Raw genomic sequence first — 21273 nt, forward strand, 5'->3', positions numbered from 1 at the left:
TTTCTACTTATCCATCCATCCATCATATACCTCCCCTTTTCCCTTCTATCCATCCATCATCATATATCCCCTTTCTACTTATCCATCCATCCATCCATCCATCCGTCATATACCTCCCCTCTCTTCCTTTCTATCCAACCATCATCATATATCCCCTTCCTTCTTTCCTTCCTTTTCTACTTATCCATCCATCATCCATCCATCATATACCTCCCCTCTCTTCCCTTCTATCCATCCATCATCATATATCCCTTCCTTCTCTTCCTCTTCTCTTCTTCCTCCCTCTCTCCCTCTTTCGTTCCTTCTTTCCTTCCTTCCCTCCCTTCTTCCTTCTATCCTCTCCCTTTCTCTCTCCTTCCTCCCTCCCTCCCTCTCTTCTTTCTTCCTTCTTTCCCCATCCCTCCCTCCCTCCATCTCTTCCATTTCTTTTTTCTTCTTCTGACATTCTTTCCTTCTCTTCCCGCCAGACACCACCTGCCGAACAGCCACTAGTCCCTCTACTTACCATGGGATGGAGAGGCGGCTAGGTTTGCAAAATTTAGCCTTTGTGAAGTGCAAACATCCACTCTTTGACTTTGTGCAGATGACAAGTTAACAACTGACAGTGGACCAGATGAGAGTGCCGGCTATTTGTCTTCTGTCCCAGTATGGAAAGATACTCTTGTATTGTTAAGTATAGCCTAACAATGCTCAAGCTAGGGTTAAGTTTTATTCTACGGTGCCCTCAGCAAAATTTTCCCTTTCCACCAGATGGTGGTGACCAGCTATGATGATCAACTAAAAGGAACTGGAGGATTTTTCCACTCTGTTTAAGTCAGCCTATGGCTGGGGGATTCTGGGAGTTGAAGTCCACACATCTTATAGCTGCTGAAGTTTGAGAAACACTTACAATTTTATAGTTCTTTCCCAAGCTGAGACTGACTGGAGATGAAACTGCATTTCTGGATTTCAGTCTGTTTATTCTGCTTTGGCAATAATGCCAGATGGGGTTACCTTGGCTCCTGATTGATGGATTCCTGTTGTTTTTTTTTAATCCCAAAGACCCGTGGGGATCAAATCGGTTGGGTGACTAAGGGCTTTTATCCACTTGCAGAGAGATCCAACCTGGAATTAAGGAGAAACTTCCTAACAGAGAGGACAATTAACCAGTGGAACTGCTTGCCACCAGAAGTTGCAGGTGCTTCATCACTAGAGGCTTTTAAGAAAAGAATGGACAGCCGCTTGTCTGAAATGGTATAGGGTCTCCTGCTTGAGCAGGGGGCTGGACTAGAAGACCTCCAAAGTCCCTTCCAGCTCTATTCTGATTCTGGGTGTTAATTTTGTTTCAGCAACATGCTGGAAGCTTCAAGATCTCCTCTGCTCTCTGAAAAGGCACCGTCTAACTTTGCGTTACAACTTACGACCACAATTGAGATATAGGAGGTCAGCGCCCCCGTCCCCTCGGAGAATGAAATATTTTGGGGAATATTAAAAGAGGCAGGATAGAATATTTCCCCTGAAGGAAAAATGGAGACAAAATCTTAGGTAGAAATAGCCTCCCTGTGGTCAGTGATGAATACAACCATCGTACAGGCAGTCTTCAACTTAATAACTGTTTGTTTAATGACCAAGTTTACAACAGCAGTGGAAAAAATGGAATTATGCCCATTTTTCACACTTAGGACCATTGCAGCATCCTAGTGGCCACGTGATCAAAATTCAGGCATTTGGTAACTGACTCGTATTTATGACAGTTGCACTGTCCCGGGGCGGGGGGGATCACTTGATTCCCTTTTGCGACCTTCAAGCCGGATCCACTTAAACAACGCTGGGACTAACTTAACAATTGCAGGGATTTACTGAACAAACGTGGCGAGAGAAATTCGTAAAATGGGGCAAAACCCACTTAACGGTAGCAACAAACCTTGGGCTCGCTTGGGGCCATAAGCCGAGGACCCCCACCCCCCCGTAATGAGATTTTTTTTCAAAGCTCTGCTGGAAGTGTCAGGAAAACCATTAGCAACTCTGCTGAGAGATAGACTGTATAAACATTCGCTCGCTCTCGCACACGGAAACGCATGCACGCAGGCCCAGCCACGCACCCACACGTATTGATTCTGCCTTCAGCTCTGGGCCGCGCTCAAACAAAGGAAAAGAAACACGTTTTTTGTTTGCCGATGCTAATTAGCCTTTCTTGAGAATAGACGACTATCTGACAGTTATTCTTTTCTCCTGAAGTGATGGTGTTACAATAGAGCCACTGATGAGGGGACGCTGACGTTTTGCGCCACTGGGAGCCCGCAGGAAGAAGGATGGCAAATGTTAATTTGCAGATAAGGTTGGGTAGATCCTCGTCTGTTCGTTGTCTCCGTTGTCTCCAAAGTTCTTTTTCGAAAGACAGCTGGACTTTGCTTTTTTTTCCGTTGAAGACATTTCGCTTCTCATCCAAGAAGCTTCTTCAGCTCTGACCAAAGGGTGGAGGATGGAAGGATATATCTCCCTTGCGGTCGTGAGCACTCTTGCGGATCCCGTGAAGTATCAGTACCCCTTTATAATAACCTTAGTGAGACCACACGCCTGGAACACAGCATCCCGTTTTGGTCGCCACAACGTTATAAAAAAGATGGCGAGACTTGGGAAAAAGTACAGAGAAGAGCAACTGGGAGGATTAAAGGCCTGGAGGCTAAAACACATGAAGAACAGTAGCAGGAACTGGGTATGGCTAGTCTAGAGCAGGGGTCTCCAACCTTTTTGGATTGGCGGCCCGGTGGGAGAGGGAGGGGCAGGCGCCTTACATGCGCATGCGCAAGCATGAATGTGGACACACGTGCAGGCGCACATACAAAAAGGCTGTGAGCATGCGCACCATGCAAACGGGTCTGCGAGCATGCGCAAAAGGCTCTCAGCGACGGCGGCGTCTGTGTGAGGCTTGTGCCACCAATGCCAGGCTCGCAGCGATGCTACCACCAACGCTAGGACCGTGCCGCGGCCCGCAGCAATGTTGCCCAGGTGCAAGGATCGCGCCGCAGTCTGCAGTGATGCTGCCCCGGGACAAGGCTCACGCCGCTGCCCCCGTGCGAGGATTTCTCTGTGGCCCACCTGCCGCTCCCTCCCTCTTACTTACTTTCCCCTTCCTTCTCCTTTTCTCTGGATCAAAATAGCCATGGAGCTGGTCCATGTGAAGATAAGCCTCCATGTGGGCATTTTAAAACCCCTGCCTCCCTTGTCAGGGCCTCCGTTTCTCCCTCTATAAAATCCATCATCGTATTAACTACCTGGTTGGAAAGTTGTCCTTTTCGAGCTGAGAGGTTTCTTCAAATGGAAGTTGAGGTGCCATAATTTTCGAGAGCTGAACGCAGAGCCCAACGTTGCAGTTCCTCCTTCCCAACCATGTCTGTCTGGCTACCGTTCTCCTTCCTGACATTTGTCGTCCGTGTAGACACCAGATGCAACCACCAGGAACAGGGGTTCCAGAAGTTGAAATGTTGAGATTTAGAGGTCACACCAGCTCCAGTACTGGCCCAGTTTCTTCTAAGTTGTAGCTTTCTCCACCCAGGACCAAAATTATGAACAACGGGATTGAGCCGTCCACTCTGATGGACAAAATTATGATCGACAGTATTGAGCTGTCCTCTTTGATGAGAGCTTCTCTGTCATCTGGGCAACGCATCCTGCAAGGAGACATCTCAAACTGTTCTGGTCCTCCTACATCTCAAGAACAAGCACGTTTCGGCGAGATATTCGCGCACCTTTTTGTACCCAAACACCACCACGTAAGAGCTGGCTGAGTAATATATGGAGGAGATCATGCCGTACAAGGCGCTCAAAAAGCTGTTCTCCATGTTGTTCCTTTGGTACCCCAAGGCGATTGTGAGCCAGACCACGTCGTTCGAGATCCAGCAAACCACATAAATGGAGAGCAAGGAAAGCAGGATTTTGGTGGCCTGGGCCGTATGTTTATTCCACCCACTTCCTGCGATGGAGGACGAAGCTTTGATCCTCCTGTGATGCTTCCAGAGAAGATCTATGATGAAACCGTTGAGGGTGACGACCAGCAGGATGAGGACCATGTCCAGGCTGATGGAGGCGTACGTGCTAAATTTCATGGCGAAGCTCTCTGTAGATCTCAAGCAAGTAGAAGTAGCCAAGAAGGCAATTGTCTTATTTTTTTGATCTCCAGTCTTCTCGTACTGCAAATAAGGGATTGGCAGGAGGACACTGACCACCCAACACCCGACGATGGTGCCATTGACGTAGCGTGCCTGATGCCTGTGGATGAAGGTCATCCATCGGCAGTTGGGCCTTCGGATCTTGATGAGGTGGAGGAAGCTCAGGTTCTCCACCGACCAGATGCTGATCAGCCTGAGGGTGTGGTAGCTGTAGAGGAGGACCCTGCAGCCCTCCTCCCCAAAGACGCTGGTGCTGTTGAAGACCAGCATCACGGGAATGGCTTTGTAGCAGCATAGGAAGAAGTTCACCAGGCCCATGTTGACAATGATGCGGTCCAGGGGTTGGAGGGCTTTGTGGCGGATGGCGTGGGTCAGGAAAGCGAAGAGGACGATGAGGTTGCCGATCATGCCAACGAAGGAAGAGACGTAGATCAGGATGGACGTGATGAACATGAAGTTGGAGGCCATGATGGTCCATCTGCGTTTGCCTTCACACCCACCCTATCCAGATGTTCTCCTCCTTTGACTCCAGAAATTGTGAGAGCTTAGATACGTCTCCTTTTTGTCTCACTTCACCCATCCAGGAGAGTTTTCTCCGTTCAGCTCCACAGATCAACTTTTAATAAGCTCTGCCTGTCTATCCACTCGCAGCCACAATTACTCTGCTGTTTGTCTAAGCGGCTGTTATCTCGGTTTGTTGAAAAGACAGAGGGACACAACTGATTGGCCAGAGACAGATTGGAAGTGTGCAAAGGGATACTGGGGAAGGGGAGGGAGAGGGCCAAGAGGAGCAGAATGGCCTCTTCCACCCATCACCCGTCAATCTTCTCCATTCTGAGATTTTTCCAGAAATGTTTGATTAATCGAGTACGGGTCATTATACGGGAGCACACGGAATGACATTAAAACTTTGCAAAAAATTCCAATAAAAGAAATCTACTGTAAAATAAAGAGGGGATTACAGTTAGTCCTGGACTTACAACACTTCATTTAGCCACGGCCGTTTTTCACACTTATGACCATTGCAGCATCCCCTCCCTCCGTCCCTCCCTCCCAGTTCCTCAGAGTCCCCATTGGTTCTTACTTTCCCCTTCCTTCTCCTTTTCTGTAGATCAAAAAAGCCATGGAGCATGTGAAGATAAGCCTCCATGTGGGCATTTTAAAACCCCTGCCTCCCTTGTCAGGGCCTCCGTTTCTCCCTCTATAAAACCCATCATCGTATTAACTACCTGGTTGGAAAGCTGTCCTTTTCAAGCTGAGATATCTCTTCAAATGGAAGTTGAGGTCCCATAATTTTCGAGAGCTGAACGCAGAGCCCAAAGCTGCAGTTCCTCCTTCCCAACCATGTCTATCTGGCTACCGTTCTCCTTCCTGAAATTTGTCGTCCGTGTAGACACCAGATGCAACCACCAGGAACATGGTTCCAGAAGTCGAAACGAGGTTTAGAGGCTACACCATCTTCAGAACTCGTCCAGTTTCTTCTATGTTGTAGCTTTCTCCACCCAGGGCCAAAATTATGATCGACAGTATTGAGCTGTCCTCTTTGATGAGAGCTTCTCCGTCATCTGGCCAGCGTACCCTCCAAGGAGACAGCTCCAACCCTTGTGGTCCTCCTACATCTCAAGAACAAGCAGGTTTCGGCGAGATATTCACGTACCTTCTTGTACCCAAACACCACCACGTACGAGCTAGCAGAATAATATATGGAGGAGATCATGCCGTACAAGGCACTCAAAAAGCTGTTCTCCAAGTTGTTCCTCTGGTACCCCAAGACGATCATGAGCCAGACCACGTCGTTCGAGATCCAGCAAACCACGTAAATAGACAGCAAGGAAAGCAGGATTTTGGTGGCCTGGGCCGTATGTTTATTCCACCCACTTCCTGCGATGGAGGACGAAGCGTTGATCCTCCTGTGATTCTTCCAGAGAAGATCTATGATGAAACCGTTGAGGGTGACGACCAGCAGGATGAGGACCGTGTCCAGGCTGATGGAGGCGTACGTGCTAAATTTAATGTAGAAGCTGTCTGTGGATCTCAAGCAAGTCGAACTGGCCAAGAAGGCAATTGTCTTATTTCGTTGAAGTCTGGTCTTATCGTACTGCAAATAAGGGATATGCATGAGGACACTGACCACCCAACACCCGACGATGGTGCCGTTGACGTAACGTGCCTGATGCCTGTGGATGAACATCGTCCATCGACAGTTGGGCCTTCGGATCTTGATGAGGTGGAGGAAGCTCAGGTTCTCCACCGACCAGATGCTGATCAGCCTGAGGGTGTGGTAGCTGTAGAGGAGGACCCTGCAACCCTCCTCCCCAAAGACCCTGGTGCTGCTGAAGACCAGCATCCCGGGAATGGCTTTGTAGCAGCAGAGGAAGAAGTTCACCAAGCCCATGTTGACAATGATGCGGTCCAGAGGTTGGAGGGCTTTGTGGCGGATGGCGTGGGCCAGGAAGGCGAAGAGGACGATGAGGTTGCCGATCATGCCAACGAAGGAAGAGACGTAGATCAGGATGGACGTGATGAACATGAAGTTGGAGGCCATGGTGGTCCATCTGCGTTTGCCCTGTCCAGATGTTCTCCTCCTTTGGCTCCAGAGATTGTGAGAGCTTAGATACGTCTCCTTTTCTTCTCACTTCACCTGTCCAGGAGGGTTTTCTCCGTTCAGCTCCGGAGATCAATTTTTAAATAAGCTCTGCCTGTCTATCCACCCCACCTTTGCTGAGTTACTGGCAGACACAAATAGCTGTTTGTCTAAGCGGCTGTTATCTCGGTTTGTTGAAAAGCCCGAGGAACGCAACTGATTGGCCAGAGACCGATTGGAAGTGTGCAAAGGGATACTGGGGAAGGGGAGGGAGAGGACCAAGAGGAGCAGAATGGCCTCTTCCACCCATCACCCGTCAATCTTCTCCATTCTGATTTTTTTTCCCCAGAATCCTACGATCCCACAGACTTTACCTCCATACAGATAGTCCTCAATGTACGACCTCAATTTGAGTCCCAAGCAGCCATACAAAATGAGACTAGTGTTTAATTAAAACAATTTTTAAAAAACACCCATTTGGTGAGCGGGTGTTTGGTTTTAGAACCTGCTTCTGAAAAAGAACAGAAAAGGACGAAGGCGAAGGAACTCTGCCTGTTGGATGGCAGCCTGCCCATGTGCTTCCCTCCTCCACTCCCTTCCCAGCTGGCTTGAAAAGCTAGTTCCAGGTAGTCCTCAAGTTATGACCGCAATCGAGCTCCAAAGATCTGTCGCTAAGCAAGACCGCGGTTAAGTGAATTTTGCCCCATTTTAGGACCTTCCTTGCCACCGTCATGTTAAGTGAATCACTGCAGTTGCAAAGCTAGGAACACGGTTGTTAAGTGAATCTGGCTTCCCCCATTGATTTTACTTGTCAGAAATTTACAAAAGCGGATCACATGACCTTGGGACACAGCAACGGTCATAAGTATGAATCGGTTGCCAAGCACCCTACTTTTGATCACGTGACCACGGGGAGGGTGCAACGGTCATAAGTGTGAAAAATGGTCCTAGGTCACTTTTTTCAGCACCGTTGTCACTTCAAATGGTCACTAAACAAAGCGAGGGGGGTGACGTCTACCTATACAGCAGCATCCCATAATAGGAGACAGGTGCACCCCTCGCTTCGCAGACTGAAAAGCTCAGCTTAAAGCCAGCCCTAACTGTGGCTCTCTAAATCAGAAGTCCCCAACCTTTTTCGGCCACGAGCACACGCACAGGGCCACGAGCACACGCACGACACAAGCAGGGCGACGCTAGCGCCCGCATGACACTCGCTAGCCCTGCCTTGTTTTCGCCGTGCGGGCGCTAGCATCCCATGTTTTCGCCGTGCGATGCCCCGTTTTCGCCGCGGCACTAGCGCGAGTGGGGGTGATTGTGCGCGCACACATGCACACTCTAGCCAGCCTGTTCTGTGGCCCGGTGGCCAGTAGGCCACGGCCCGGTAGTGGGCTGTGGCCCCGTAGGTTGGGGACCCCTACTCTAAATGAAAGATTGCAATGATACGGTGATGTCCTTTACAGTCTTTGATTCTGGTGCCATCTAGTGGCAATTGCTAGGTTTTACATACACGGACATATTTGTCTGTGTGTGTGTGTGTGTCAGGTAGGCCTCAATTGATGGTCATAATTGAGCCTGACAATTGTGGTAGTTAAGTTGTGATGGTTGTAAAGCAGCTTGCCAAGTGAAGGAGCTTGGTTTTGCAACTTTTTTGTTGAACAAATGCAGCTGTTGGTTGCAAGGAGCCAGAATAACACAGCTCATAGAACAGGGGGTCTTCAAACTTGGCCCTTTTATGACTTGTGGACTTCAACTCCCAGAATTCCTGAGCCAGCCACGCTGAGGGGAAAGGGAGAGGTTTCCAAGCTGAGCCATGCTGGCTCAGGAATTCTGGGAGTTGAAGTCCACGAGTCATAAAAGGGCCAAGTTTGAAGACCCCTGATATAGACTTTAAGAGGAGTGGACCTCTACTCCCAGAATTCCTCAGCCAGCATGCCTGGCTGAGGAATTCTGGGAGTTGAAGTCCAACAAGTCATCAAAGGGCCAAATTTGAAGAGCCCTGTCATAGAACATCAATCAAGGAGAGAAGCAACTTAGAACAAAGAATTCCCTGACAGTGGAACGACCTGCCTCCAGAAGTTGTGAATGCTCCAACACTGGAAATTTTTAAGAAGAGATTGGACAACCATTTGTCTGAAATGGTATAGGGTTTTCTGCCTGAGAAAGGGGTTGGACTAGATGACCTCCAAGGTCCTTTTCTTCCAGAGCCATCTTTCCATCTGGCTCTCCTCTTCAATAAACTGCAACCTTCTTTCTAAAGCAGTCACCATGTTGTTTATTCCCGGCTTGGACTGAACCACGATGAAGACTTTTCCTTCAACAGTCCCTTCCAAGTCTGTTATTCTATTCTGTTGTGTTCTATTCTAAGCATCGAATCATAGGGCTGGAGGTCATCTAGTCCACCCTCCTGCTCAAACAGGAGACTTTATACCATTCTGGAAAAATGGCTGTCCAGTCTCTTCTTAAAAACCTCCAGTGTTGGAGCACTCACAACTTCTGGAGGCAGGTTGTTCCACCGGTTAGTTGTCCTCACTGTCAGGGAATTTCTCTTCAGTTCCAGGTTGCTTCTCTCCTTGATTAGTTTCCATCCATTACAAATCCGAAAGTTATATTTATTTACACATGTATTTGTTTATTATTCACAAGAATATGTCATCATAAATGAGATCGATTATTTACAGCAACAAGTCTGCCTTGTTCTATGTAAAAGTGGATCGTTTGGGAGCAAAGGCATTTAAAGACAATTTAAAAAAAATAAAATAAAATAAAACACATTCAAAATACATATTTTAAAGGATATCTCCAGGCGAACGTGTGTCCTTTTTTTTTTTCCAACAGATGAACACAAAACACGGGATGTGATTTGATTCATCTTGGGAGGGAACGCCTACAAAAGAAACCTCAAAGAGTGATTAATTCTTGGGAGGGGGGGCGGGTCAGTATTCAGAATTTTCTGTTAGGAATTAAAGCAATTAAAGAATGAAAGCCAGGTCTGTTAGTCCAACTCCGTTATTCTATTATTATTTTTCCAGCCGAAGCAAAAACACCCTTCAATTGAGTCAAATTTGCATGGCTGGTGATTGCGCACAGGCGTCTACATATTGTCAACCACAATATTTATTTATTTTCCTGTTGATTGGTTCAGTCTCATGAAATATTTTATTTACTTACTTATCATTCTATAGATGAAACATTTCTTTTTAAAGCACCTGACAGATAGCCAAACTCACTGGCTGATTTATTATAAATCACCTAATTATAAATACTGCTCCTGTTTGTTGTTCCCGTTCCTCGTGTCCATCGCCCACTATCGTTATGTCTGAGATATAATATGATGTCCTTTCATATGATATGGTCCTTCCGTGTATTATATGCATGCTAAATTGTATGACGGAAGGCTAAAACATACGACGAACGCTGGCGGGAACTGTGTGTGTGTCTAGTTTAATGAAAAGAAGGACATGATAGCAGTGTTCCCATATTTGAGGGGCTGCCCCAAAGAAGAGAAGGGGGTCAACTTATTTCCCAAAGCACCAGAAGGCAGGAGAAGAAGCGACGGACGGAAACTAATCAAGGAGAAAAGCAACCTGGAATTAAGAGGGAACTTCCTAACAGTGAGGACAATTAACCAGTGTAACAGCTTGCCACCAGAAGTTCTGGGTGCTCCATCACCGGAGATCTTCAAGAAATGATTGGACAACCGTTTGTCAAGGATGGTATCAGGACGCCTGCCTTGGGCACGGGGTTGGACTAGATGACCTCCAAAGTCCCTTCCCAGTCCTAGCTGGGATGGATCCCAATACTCAACTGATTGGCTAGTGTTATAATGACAAATCTGGAGGATGTTGTATCAGACAAAACTCCCCCATATGGTCCGGAAGCAGATTGACTTCTAATAAATAAATTTGCTTTTTTTTTTTCCAATCAAGCTTCGGAAGGTTTTGGCAGATGGTGGGTGGGTGGGAGAAAGAGAGAGCTTTTTCAAATTGCGATGCCGTCGTGATGGTTTCGATTGCTTTGTTTTAGATTAGATTAGATAACCTTTATTGTCATTATTTTTCCCTGTGGGCACAATGGCCCACATTAAAAATGAAATTTAGTTGCTTCCTCTCCAAGGGTACACCTACATAACACACATTTAAAACATACTATATACAACATTGGCAAATAGATGGGGAAGAAATGGAGGTAGTGACAGATTTTATCTTCCTGGGCTCCAAGATCACCGCAGACGGGGACCGCGGCCAAGAAATTAAAAGATGCTTGCTCCTGGGGAGGAAAGCTATGGCAAATCTAGACAGCATACTCAAAAGCAGAGACATCACCCTGCCAACAAAAGTGCACATAGTCAAGGCCATGGTTTTCCCAGTTGCAATGTATGGCCATGAAAGTTGGACCATAAGAAAGGTTGAACGCCAAAGAATTGAGGCCTTTGAACTCTGGTGCTGGAGAAGACTCCTGCGAGTCCCCTGGACTGCAAGGAGATCCAACCGGTCAGTCCTAAAGGAGATCAACCCCGACTGCTCTTTAGAAGGCCAGATCCTGAAGTTGAAACTCAAGTACTTTGGCCACCTAATGAGAAGGAAGGACTCCCTGGAGAAGAGCCTGATGCTGGGAAAGATGGAGGGCAAGAGAAGAAGGGGACGACAGAGAAGGAGGTGGCTGGATGGAGTCACTGAAGCAGTAGGCCTGAGCTTCAATGGACTCCAGAAGATGGTAGAGGACAGGAAGGCCTGGAGGAACGTGGTCCATGGGGTCGCGATGGGTCGGACACGACTTCGCAACTAACAACAACAACAACATATACAACATATGTATAGACCTACACCCTCACATATAAGTAACATATAAATATTGTTCACTGTCCATCTTGAATACGTAACGGAAGGAGGAAGCTTGAGAGTTCACAAGGTTAATGCTGTATGGAACGAAACTGTGGCTGAATCTGGATGTTCAACCAGGAGGTTTTCTCCAGCATGACTCCTTTCTGTGAATCAGTTTAATTTCTCCGGAACAAAATATTTTCTCATTTTCTTCCTTGTATTTCTGGGCAGAGAGTTCTCTTTCAGCTGGTCTACACAATTTAAAAAAAACTCAAAAAACCATATGTCAGTGGCACAGATAAATCACACTATCCTCGGTTTACAACCATTCCTTTAGTGCCCATTCGAAGTTACAACGGCACGGGAAAAAAGTGACTGATGACGGTTTTTCAAGTCTAACAACCGTCACAGCCTCCCCGTGGTCACGTGATCCAAATTCGTCCGCTTGGCAATTCGTTCCTATTTACGATGGTGGCAGCGTCCTGGGGTCACATGATTTTCCCCCCCTTTTGCGACCTTCCGGCATGCAGAGTCAATGGGGGCCGGGAAGCCGGCTTCGTTTAATGACTCCGTACTATTATCTTAACATCTGCAATGATTCACTTAACAACTGGGGCCAGAAAGGTGGTAAAATGGGGCGAAGCTGACCTAGCAAGATCCATTTGGGGGCTCAAACGGAGTCATAAGTCGAGGATTACATGTAATAATCTATAACAGTGATGGCGAACCTCTTAGAGACAGAGTGCCCAAACTGCAACCCAAAACCCACTTATGCATCGTCGAGTGCCGGGTGGGTGTGGCCCATTGGCTGGGTGTGGCCTAATGGGTGGGCGTGGCTTCGGTGGTCACGGCAGACTGGGCGGGACTAAAAAGTTCAATCAATCAATTCCAACTTTGCAAGATCTTTTTTCCCACGAGAAGTTGAAATAGACTGATTGAACCTTTTTTTTTTTTTTGCACACAGCGGCGGAGGCCTAAAGTGAAAAGGTTTTATAAAACCCAGCTGAAGGCCTAGGACTGGGGCGATGGCGCGCGTGCCCACAGAGAGGGCTCTGCGTGCCGCCTCTGGCACCCGTGCCATAGGTTCGCCACCACTGATCTATAATATAATAATAATAAAGTTGGAAGGGACCTTGGAGGTCATCTAGTCCAACCCCCTGCTGAGGCAGGAAACCCTCTACCATTTCAGACAAACGGCTGTCCAGTCTCTTCTTAAAAGCTTCCAGTGTCGTGAGTTTTTCTCTTCAGTTGAGCCTGGAATAAACGAAAAGAGGGATGCGACGGGATGCTTTGATCTATTCTAACCGGCCGAAATAGAGCAGACGCTCAATTTAATCTTCAAATTAATCCGCCGTTGTTGCAAACCGTTAAACCTGCCACCCACCCACCCACCAGAGCCCTGTGGCTATTTTTTTAATGTGCTAAATGTGCGAGTTAGAATATCTCGCGCGGCGGGAAACCGAGAGGAATCAGCCTGATCTCACGCTAAAAAAAATGGAGCATTTTGCATCTTTCCCACACAGCTTGAAAAGCAGCGTGGTTTCCAACGCCGGGAAAGAGATCGGCTTTCTAGCTGCTCAAGGTAGAAAGAGAACTGCAGACTCGGAAGAAGAGGCTGGAAGTAGGGTTTGCAAGCGGTCCGTTGCTCTTGAAAAAAATAATAATGGTTTTATTTTGTTTGTTCTTAATCTATTTATCTGTATCCTGCCTTTCTTATTGTTTATAAATTACTTAAGGGGGCGAACATACCTAATACGCCTTCGTCTTCCTATTTTTCCCAGAAAAACAATCCTGTGAGGTGGGTTGGGTTGGGAAAGAGGGACTGGCCTCAAGTTACCCTGCTAACTTTCAGACCTAAGGCAGGACTAGAACTCACCGTCACCTGATGATTGGCCCAAAGTTACCCGACCGGCTTTCATGGCTAAGGCGGGACTACAACTCACCGTCAACTGGTGATTGGCCCAAAGTCACCCAGCTGGCTTTCAGGCCTAAGGCAGGACTAGAACTCACCATCACCTGGTGATTGGCCCAAAGTCACTCAGCCAGGTTTTGTTGCTGAGAAAGAGATAGTTGTGGACTTCAACTCCCAGGCACGCAGGCTGAGGAATTCTGGGAGTTGAAGTCCACTCCTCTGAAAGTCTATACCAGGGGTCTTCAGACTTGGCCCTTTTATGACTTGTGGACTACAACTCCCAGAATTCCTCAGCCAGGATGCTTTAAGATAGGGGTCTTCAAACTCTTGGCTCTTTTATGACTTGTGGACTTCAACTCCCAGAATTCCTCAGCCAGGCACGCTGGCTGAGGAATTCTGGGAGTTGAAGTCCACAAGTCATCAAAGGGCCAAGTTTGAAGGCCCCCGTTCTATTCTATTCAAATCAATACCACGACAGGAGAGCAGTTCAAAATCAACCTTCAAAATCAACCTTCAGTACTCTGGACAGGAAGCAGATCATTCCTTTCGTCGGCCTGTGGCAAATTAGAAGCACAACTCAGCCCACAATTCCCATTGCTAAACCCAACACAGCTGTTAAGTGAATTTTCGCCCCGTTTTACGACTTTCCTTGCCACAGTTTTAAAAAAAAGTGTATCGTTGCAGCGGTTAAGTTAGCCACACGGTCGTTAAGCCAATCTGGCTTTCCACATTGACTTCGCTTGTCAGAAGGTCGCAAAAGGGAATCACGTGACCACCCCCCCGGGACACCGCGACCGTCATAAATAGGAACCGGTTGCCGTTTGAATGTCCTGTGAACTTTGATCCCATGGGGATGCTGCAACATTAAGTGGGAAAACCGGTCATAAGTCACTTTTTTCAGCGCTGTTGTACCTCCGAACGGTCACTAAATGTGTAGTTGTTAATTGAGGGTTAACTGTATGTAATTTTTCCCGCCTATTTGGCATCATAGTCTTAATTTCCGGGTTGACGTGAGGTAAGCAGTCCTTTGGCTATATTCCGCCTCATTCTGAGATTTAAACGTCAGGGCTAATGCTCTAATCAAATCAGCCTTGCGGTTCCTTAAAATGTTCCTTCCGGTTGTCCGCTTTATTCCCGGGTGGCTTGAGAATTCCTCTGCACTTTCTCTAAGAAATCGGAATTGTATTGCAGGAGATGGAAAGAGGGAAGAGTGGCTGGCATTTTTCCACCTCTTCAAAGCTTCCTTCCCTGTCCATATTTACCACTCAGTGGAAGCTCTGAGGAAGAAACAAGAGATTAGACCCCACAAAAAAACAATAACCCCCCACAAAAAAACCCAGAAAACTCGCATTCACAACTTGACCTTGGTTTGGCTTGCCAAGTGTCAGTTAAATCTTACTGCCGGTTTAAAGGAGAAAGGAAAAGTTAAAAACGATTGATAGTTTTGGAGGAATTAGGTATGTCTGGTTTAATGAAAAGAAGGACCCAGGGTGACATGATAACAGTCTTCCAATATTTGAGGGTCTGCCACGGGGGTCAACATGTTCCAAAGCACCAGAAGGCAGGACAAGAAACAACAGATGGAAACTAATCAAGGAGAGAAGCAACCTGGAACTAAGGAGGAATTTCCTGACAGTCAGGACAAATAACCAGTGGAACTGCTTGCCACCAGAACTTGTGGGTGCTCGATCACTGGAGGTTTTTCAGAAGAGACTGGACAGCCATTTGTCTGGAATGTTATAAGGTGTCCTGCTTGAGCAGGGGGTAGGACTAGAAGACCTTCAAGGTCCCTTCCAGCTCTGTTATTCTATGTTATTGAACTAACATTCTCTCTCTCTCTCCCTCCCTCCCTTTCTTTCTCCTTTCTCCTTCTCTTTTTTCTTCCTCCTCCTCCTCCTCCTCCTCCTCCTCCTCCTCCATTCTCCTTCTCCTATTTCTCCTTCCCTTCCTTTCTCTATTTTTCCTTCTTCTCCTCCTCCTTCTCCTTGTATTTCTCTCTCTCTCTCTCTCTCTCCAATCATCCTTCTCTTTCCTCGCCAACTAAAATGCACCATTTTAACTCTGAATGTAATGATCCAATTTCACACTTCTTACCCATAACAGTTATCTCAGCTGGATTGTTCCCCTTGTCGGAGCGCAGACCCCACTTTTCCATTCCTGGGGAGGGGGCATTTATTTAATTAATGTGACCTTTTCCTGAAATTATTTAAGCCTGCATTGGGAAATAGGGCTGAAAAAGACAGAGGGGCCTAATCTGGGCAATCCTAGCCTAAGAGACAAGCAGAATTAACAATCGTTGTTAAGGAGAAAAAAAAAAGTCTGGATAGGGGATATGGCGGTATGTCAGAGCGTGCACAGTCTTATTGTGCGAGATAACCCAGGAGTAAACACAGTAAACAGTGGTCTATATTAAATGGTGGTTTATCTTACACTATCTACAATATCAGGGGACCTTGGAGGTCTTCTAGTCCAAACCCCCTGCTCACCCAGGAAGCCCTATTAGGGTTAGGGTTAGGTCTCCATGAACTCATAGAGCAAAATGGATATCGCCAACAAATTCGGAGTGCTTGGTTATGGTTAGGAGGGCACTGACTTTTCTAGGCTGCCCTGTCTATGTTTCCTGGTAAAATACATGGGGAAATCCCACTGGAGGAAAATTCCATCTAGGGTTAGGGTTAAGTCACCATGAACCCGGAGAGCAAAATGGACATCGCCAACAAACCCGGAGTGCTTGGGTATGGTTAGGGGGGCACTGACTTTTCTAGCCTGCCCTATCTATGTTTCCTGGTAAAATACATGGGAAAATCCCATTGGAGGAAAATTCCACTTAGGGTTAGGGTTAGGTCACCATGAACTCATAGAGATGATGTCCAAGTGGTGCTCTAGTTGTTTTGGGTTTGCACCCAAGGTGCCTATTACTATTGGCACTTTATTATTATTATTATTATTATTATTATTATTATTATTATTATTATTATTATTATTATTATTATTATTATTATTATTATTATTATTATCCACCGGGATCACCCCAGCCAATTTATGCCATCAACAGTCAACTTTGATTTTGACATCCTGACCCTTTTCTTGTCTTCCCCAATTCTTTGTCTCCTACTTCTACTCTCTCCTGGTCTATTTTGTGGAGAGCCCTGGCTCCGATTGGCAGCTGCACAGTCCTCAAAATGTTTCTTCATTTGACATTGCTGAGTTCCAGCCTGACATTCAGGTCCAGTGAGGCAGAAAGACAATTGTTGTTCACCTGGAAATCCAGGTCCTTCTGGGAAACAGTTGATACTTTATTTAGCTCAACAAACAAATGTCGGTAATTGTTTTTAAGGGACTGTGTCTGTGTGATTGTGTGTGTGTGTGTGAGGCTTAAAGGAACATGTCTTCCTTGAATTACCTTTAGGTATGTGAGAATTCCTCTTCCTCCTTCTCCTCCTCCTGCTTCTCCTCCTCCTCCTCTTCTCCGCAAACCCCACTCCTTTCTGGCACTGATGATGTTACCTAGTTGGGTCATGAAACGTCTACAAGAAAACCACCCAGCTCAGAGAGCACCAAGGACCCCTACAGTCATCGTCGTCCTCCTCCTCCTCTTCCTCTTCCTCTTCCTCTTCCTCTTCCTCCTCCTCCTCCTCTCCGCAAACCCCACTCCTTTCTGGCACTGATGATGTTACCTAGTTGGGTCATGAAACGTCTACAAGAAAACTACCAAGTTCAGAGAGCATCAAGGACCCACAGTCGTCCTCCTCCTCCTCTCCGCAAACCCCACTCCTTTCTGGCACTGATGATGTTGCCTAGTTGGGTCATGAAACGTCTACAAGTAAATCACCCAGCTCAGAGAGCACCCAGGACCCCCACAGTCCTCCTCCTCCTCCTCCTCCTCTCCGCAAACCCCACTCCCTTCTGGCAATGATGATGTTACCTAGTTGGGTCATGAAACGTCTACAAGAAAACTACCAAGTTCAGAGAGCATCAAGGACCCCACAGTCCTCCTCCTCCTCCCTCCCTCCCTCCCTCCCTTATTAGTTAAAAAAAAACCTATTAGTAAACCAACAGCCTTTTTATTGACGGCATATTTCTTAGACTACATGAGGTTTCATGCTTAATTTTTAGACAAGCAGGCCCTATTTTCATTTCTGTTTCTTAAAGGAAAGAATACAAAATGTAACACACACACACACACACACACACACACAGCAATGCTCCATCTCCCAATTGAAGAGGTAACCTCCTTTGGTGACCTTGCAAGTGATGGCTTTTTTCTCCGTTTGCAAAAGAATCAGATAATTGATCTGAAAGGGGAAAGCTGCCTGAATGTTGATGTCGTTGCTGACAGCAGTGATGATACAACACCCGTAGTCCTCGATGCCTGATAAACAACTGACACCAGAATTTCTGTGGCTAAGCAAGGTTTAGCGAGCCGTGCTCCATTTTACAATCTTTTTTTTTTGCCACGGTCGTTAAGCGAATCCATGCAGTCATGTAAGCGAACCCAACTTTCTCCGATGACTTTGCTTGTGGGAAGCTGGCTGGGAAAGTCACAAACGAAGATCAGGTGACCTCTTGATGCTGCAACCGTCACAATTCCATCTCAGTTGCCAAGGGCCAGAATTTGGAGCGCATGATGCTGGGGAGGCTGCCACGGTCGTAAGTACGAGGACTGATCGTAAATTGCTTTTTTTAAAAAAAAATGCCGTTGCAACTTCGAACGGTCGCTAAATGAACAGTGATGAGTTGAGGGCTACCTGTATCGCGTATTGTTGTGTCGGGCTTTGCACTGGTGGTGATAAATATAATTTGCCTTGAATGCAATCTTCTAGATCAGTGGTGGCGAACCTATGGCACGCATGCCAGAGGCGGCACTCAGAGCCCTCTCTGTTGGCACCCGCGCCACCACCGCCAGCAGCAGGTCCGTCAGGCTGCCACCGCCGCCCAGGGCAGGAGCCTCACCAACCATTGTCAATTGGTGGACTGGAAGAAAAGGGAGGGGGAAGCATTTTACATGCGTGCATGCGCGCACGGGGCTGCGAGCACGCACACGCTGCAAATGGGGCGGGGCTAGTGCCTGCGTGACACTCATTAGCCCTGCCCCGTTCTTGCGTGGTACAGCGCCTTGCATCTGCATCCTGTGGCACGGCGGCAGCCATTTTTGCGCCTTGCAACACGGTGGCCCATTTTTGCACCCCTGGTTTTTGCGTGGCAGAGGCGGCCTTCAGAGGCGCCTCCCTGCCCCCCCTCTGAAGGCACCACAATGTTGATGCGGCCCTGGCACTTTGCAAATAAATAAGTGGGTTTTGGGTTGCGGTTTGGGCACTCGGTCTCTAAAAGGTTCGCCATCACTGTTCTAGATTCTTTATTAGGGGTTTAATGGAGGCGAAAACTGGACACCTCTGTTCTCCCTAATATTCTTAGTTCTCTTGTAAGGACCCACCTCAACTAACCACCCAAGAAAGCAGAACTCTTGAAACAGGTGTGAGAAGTCAGCCCCCCCATAGAAGGAAATATTAAAAGGGCAGAAAAATATATTTCCTCAAAGGATCTTAAAGAGGCAGAGAAGCATGCCCAGTTTTTCTTAATAACCCCAAATCTCCCTCCCCCAAGCAGAAACCAGCTCTGCAGAAATGCAGATGTAAACATTCAGGAAGGTTGAAGCTAGAAGATTAGGAAGACAAAGAATAATAATAATAATAATAATAATTAATAATAATAATAATAATAATAATAATAATAATAATAATAATAATAAAAACAATAACAGAATAATAATAAACAGACAAGCACCTGCAACATAACACCCCGGACTTAACAATTGTCGATAAGAAAGACAAAAAAATCTGGATAGTGGACGTGGCAGTGCCTGGAGACAGCAGAATAGACGAGAAAGAACTGGAGAAGATAACAAAATACAAAGACCTACAAAGAGAAATAGAAAGACTGTGGCAAAGGCAAGCAAGGGTAGGACCAATAGTAACAGACGTCTTGGGTGCAATCCCAAAACAACTGGAGCACCACTTGAACACCATCATCGGCATTGACAAATTCGCCATTAGTCAATTGCAAAAGGTGGCCTTACTAGGAACTGCTTCCATCCTGCGACGAGATCTGTAATACCATCAAACATCAGTGAGAACAATTAACCAGTGGAAACTACCTGCCTCCAGAAGCGGTGAATGCTCCAACACTGGAAGTTTTTAAGAAGAGACTGGACAGCCATTTGTCCGAAATGGTATAGGGTTTCCTGCCTGAGCAGGGGGTTGGACTAGATGACCTTCAAGGTCCCTTCCAACTTTACTACTACTATTATTATTATTATTATTATTATTATTATTATTATTATTATTATCCACATCTGCCTATCCCAGGTCCTTGGGAAGGACTCGATAGGTAGACAAAAATGCCAGATCCAGTCTGAACATCTGGCTGACTGTGCGATGATCCATAATAATAATAATAATAATAATAATAATAATAATAATAATAATAATAATAATAATAATAATAATAATAATAATAAATAAAGTTGGAAGGGACCTTGGAGGTCATCTAGTCCAGCCCCTTGCTCAGGCAGGAAACCCTATACCATTTTGGACAAATTAAAATCTACATACCCCACCCAAACTCTAAGACAGGACATAATAGGATTAACCCACAAATGCCAAGGGGGCACAGGTCAAAATACATGACACGGGAAATACAAAGGAACAGGAAACAACTTCAAGAGCCCCAGAGGGTATAAAAACCCACTCCCTACATGCGCTCTCTCTCTCTCTTTTCTTCCAGAGCCATCTTTCTGTCTGGCTCTCCTCTTCAATAAACTGCAGTCTTCTTCCTAAAGCAGTCGCCATGTTGCTTATTCCCGGCTTGGACTGAACCAGGATGAAGATTTTTCCTTCGACACAGGCATCGTCTCAAAAGGACACTTTTATTAGGGGTCAGTGACAGTAAGGAAGTCAAGGCAAGGTCTGCGGAAAATCCCGCTTCAAAGGTATAGTTAAACTAGCCATATTCCTCCTCCCACTCAGAGTCATGATGTCCATTTGAAATCCAGCCAATCCACAGGTGGCAACGATGCGCGGGTAACTGGCGCAGTTGGCGCGCATCTCAAGGTCTTCTCCAGCTTTTGTTTCTCCGTAACCGTCGCCCTGGTAAGGGAGACACCTTCCTTGCTCAAAGGGATGGAGGCGGGAGAGGGAAAGTAGAAAGCGAAAGTGATCCCAAGCTAATGCAAAACTCCCCCTCCCCCCCCAGCAGAATGGCAGCCCCCAAAAGTAGAATATAGATGCAAGGTAAAAGAATAAAGTTTTGGGGACTTGATATCTCCATTCCTTCAGGACCCAAAGCAGGACCCAAAGCTCCTCATTCAACATCCCCGTCACATTTGCAGAAAGCACCAAAGCAGCTGTAGAGAACCCCCTACTTGGTCACCTCTGGGGAGGAAAAGTCACCACTAGGCGATCGTAAAAAAAAACCTTTGGAAATTGGGTCAATAACGAACGTCACTTTCATTGGGACCTTCGTTTTCCCACCACGACATTAAGCATTATTCATGCGATGATAAGCGTTGGTACGAATGAGTAGCTTTTGTGGACTGACCTGGAGAAGAATCTACGGTAATTGTGGGCGTCCTGGGTGCTCTCTGAGCTGGGTGGTTTTCTTGCAGACGTTTCATTACCAAACTAGGTAACATCATCAGGGCTAGAAGGGAAGGGAGGGTTTGCTCTCTGTTGGACTGGAGGGTAAAGCAGATGGTAGCCACTAGCACAGGGGTAGGCAACCTTGGCTTTACTCGTGGACTTCAACTCCCAG

At 46.6% G+C, this 21273-nt stretch overlaps 3 protein-coding genes across 3 annotated transcripts in view; all 3 read right to left on the reverse strand.

Annotated features, from left to right (window-relative positions):
• The window catches only part of DDRGK1 (DDRGK domain containing 1), a 21758-nt gene extending 18583 nt beyond the window's left edge, over positions 1 to 3175 (reverse strand). Inside the window, exon 1 of the mRNA XM_029285473.1 lies at positions 3100 to 3175. Within this exon, the coding sequence (XP_029141306.1) occupies positions 3100 to 3175 (76 nt within the window). The remainder of the gene's footprint in view (positions 1 to 3099) is intronic.
• A 490-nt stretch (positions 3176 to 3665) lies between these two features.
• Positions 3666 to 4616, reverse strand: LOC114923058 (vomeronasal type-1 receptor 1-like). Its single transcript, XM_029285474.1, has one exon. It carries the CDS (start codon positions 4614 to 4616, stop codon positions 3666 to 3668), a length of 951 nt encoding a protein of 316 aa, XP_029141307.1.
• Positions 4617 to 5709: 1093 nt separating this feature from the next.
• Positions 5710 to 6693, reverse strand: LOC107293849 (vomeronasal type-1 receptor 1). Its single transcript, XM_029285475.1, has one exon. The coding sequence runs from the start codon at positions 6691 to 6693 to the stop codon at positions 5710 to 5712; it is 984 nt and encodes a 327-aa protein (XP_029141308.1).
• Between the last annotated feature and the right edge of the window lie 14580 nt (positions 6694 to 21273).

This window comes from Protobothrops mucrosquamatus, unplaced genomic scaffold (genome assembly GCF_001527695.2).
Source record: "Protobothrops mucrosquamatus isolate PMUCROS unplaced genomic scaffold, P.Mucros_1.0 scaffold1752, whole genome shotgun sequence".
Classification (NCBI taxonomy): domain Eukaryota; kingdom Metazoa; phylum Chordata; class Lepidosauria; order Squamata; family Viperidae; genus Protobothrops; species Protobothrops mucrosquamatus.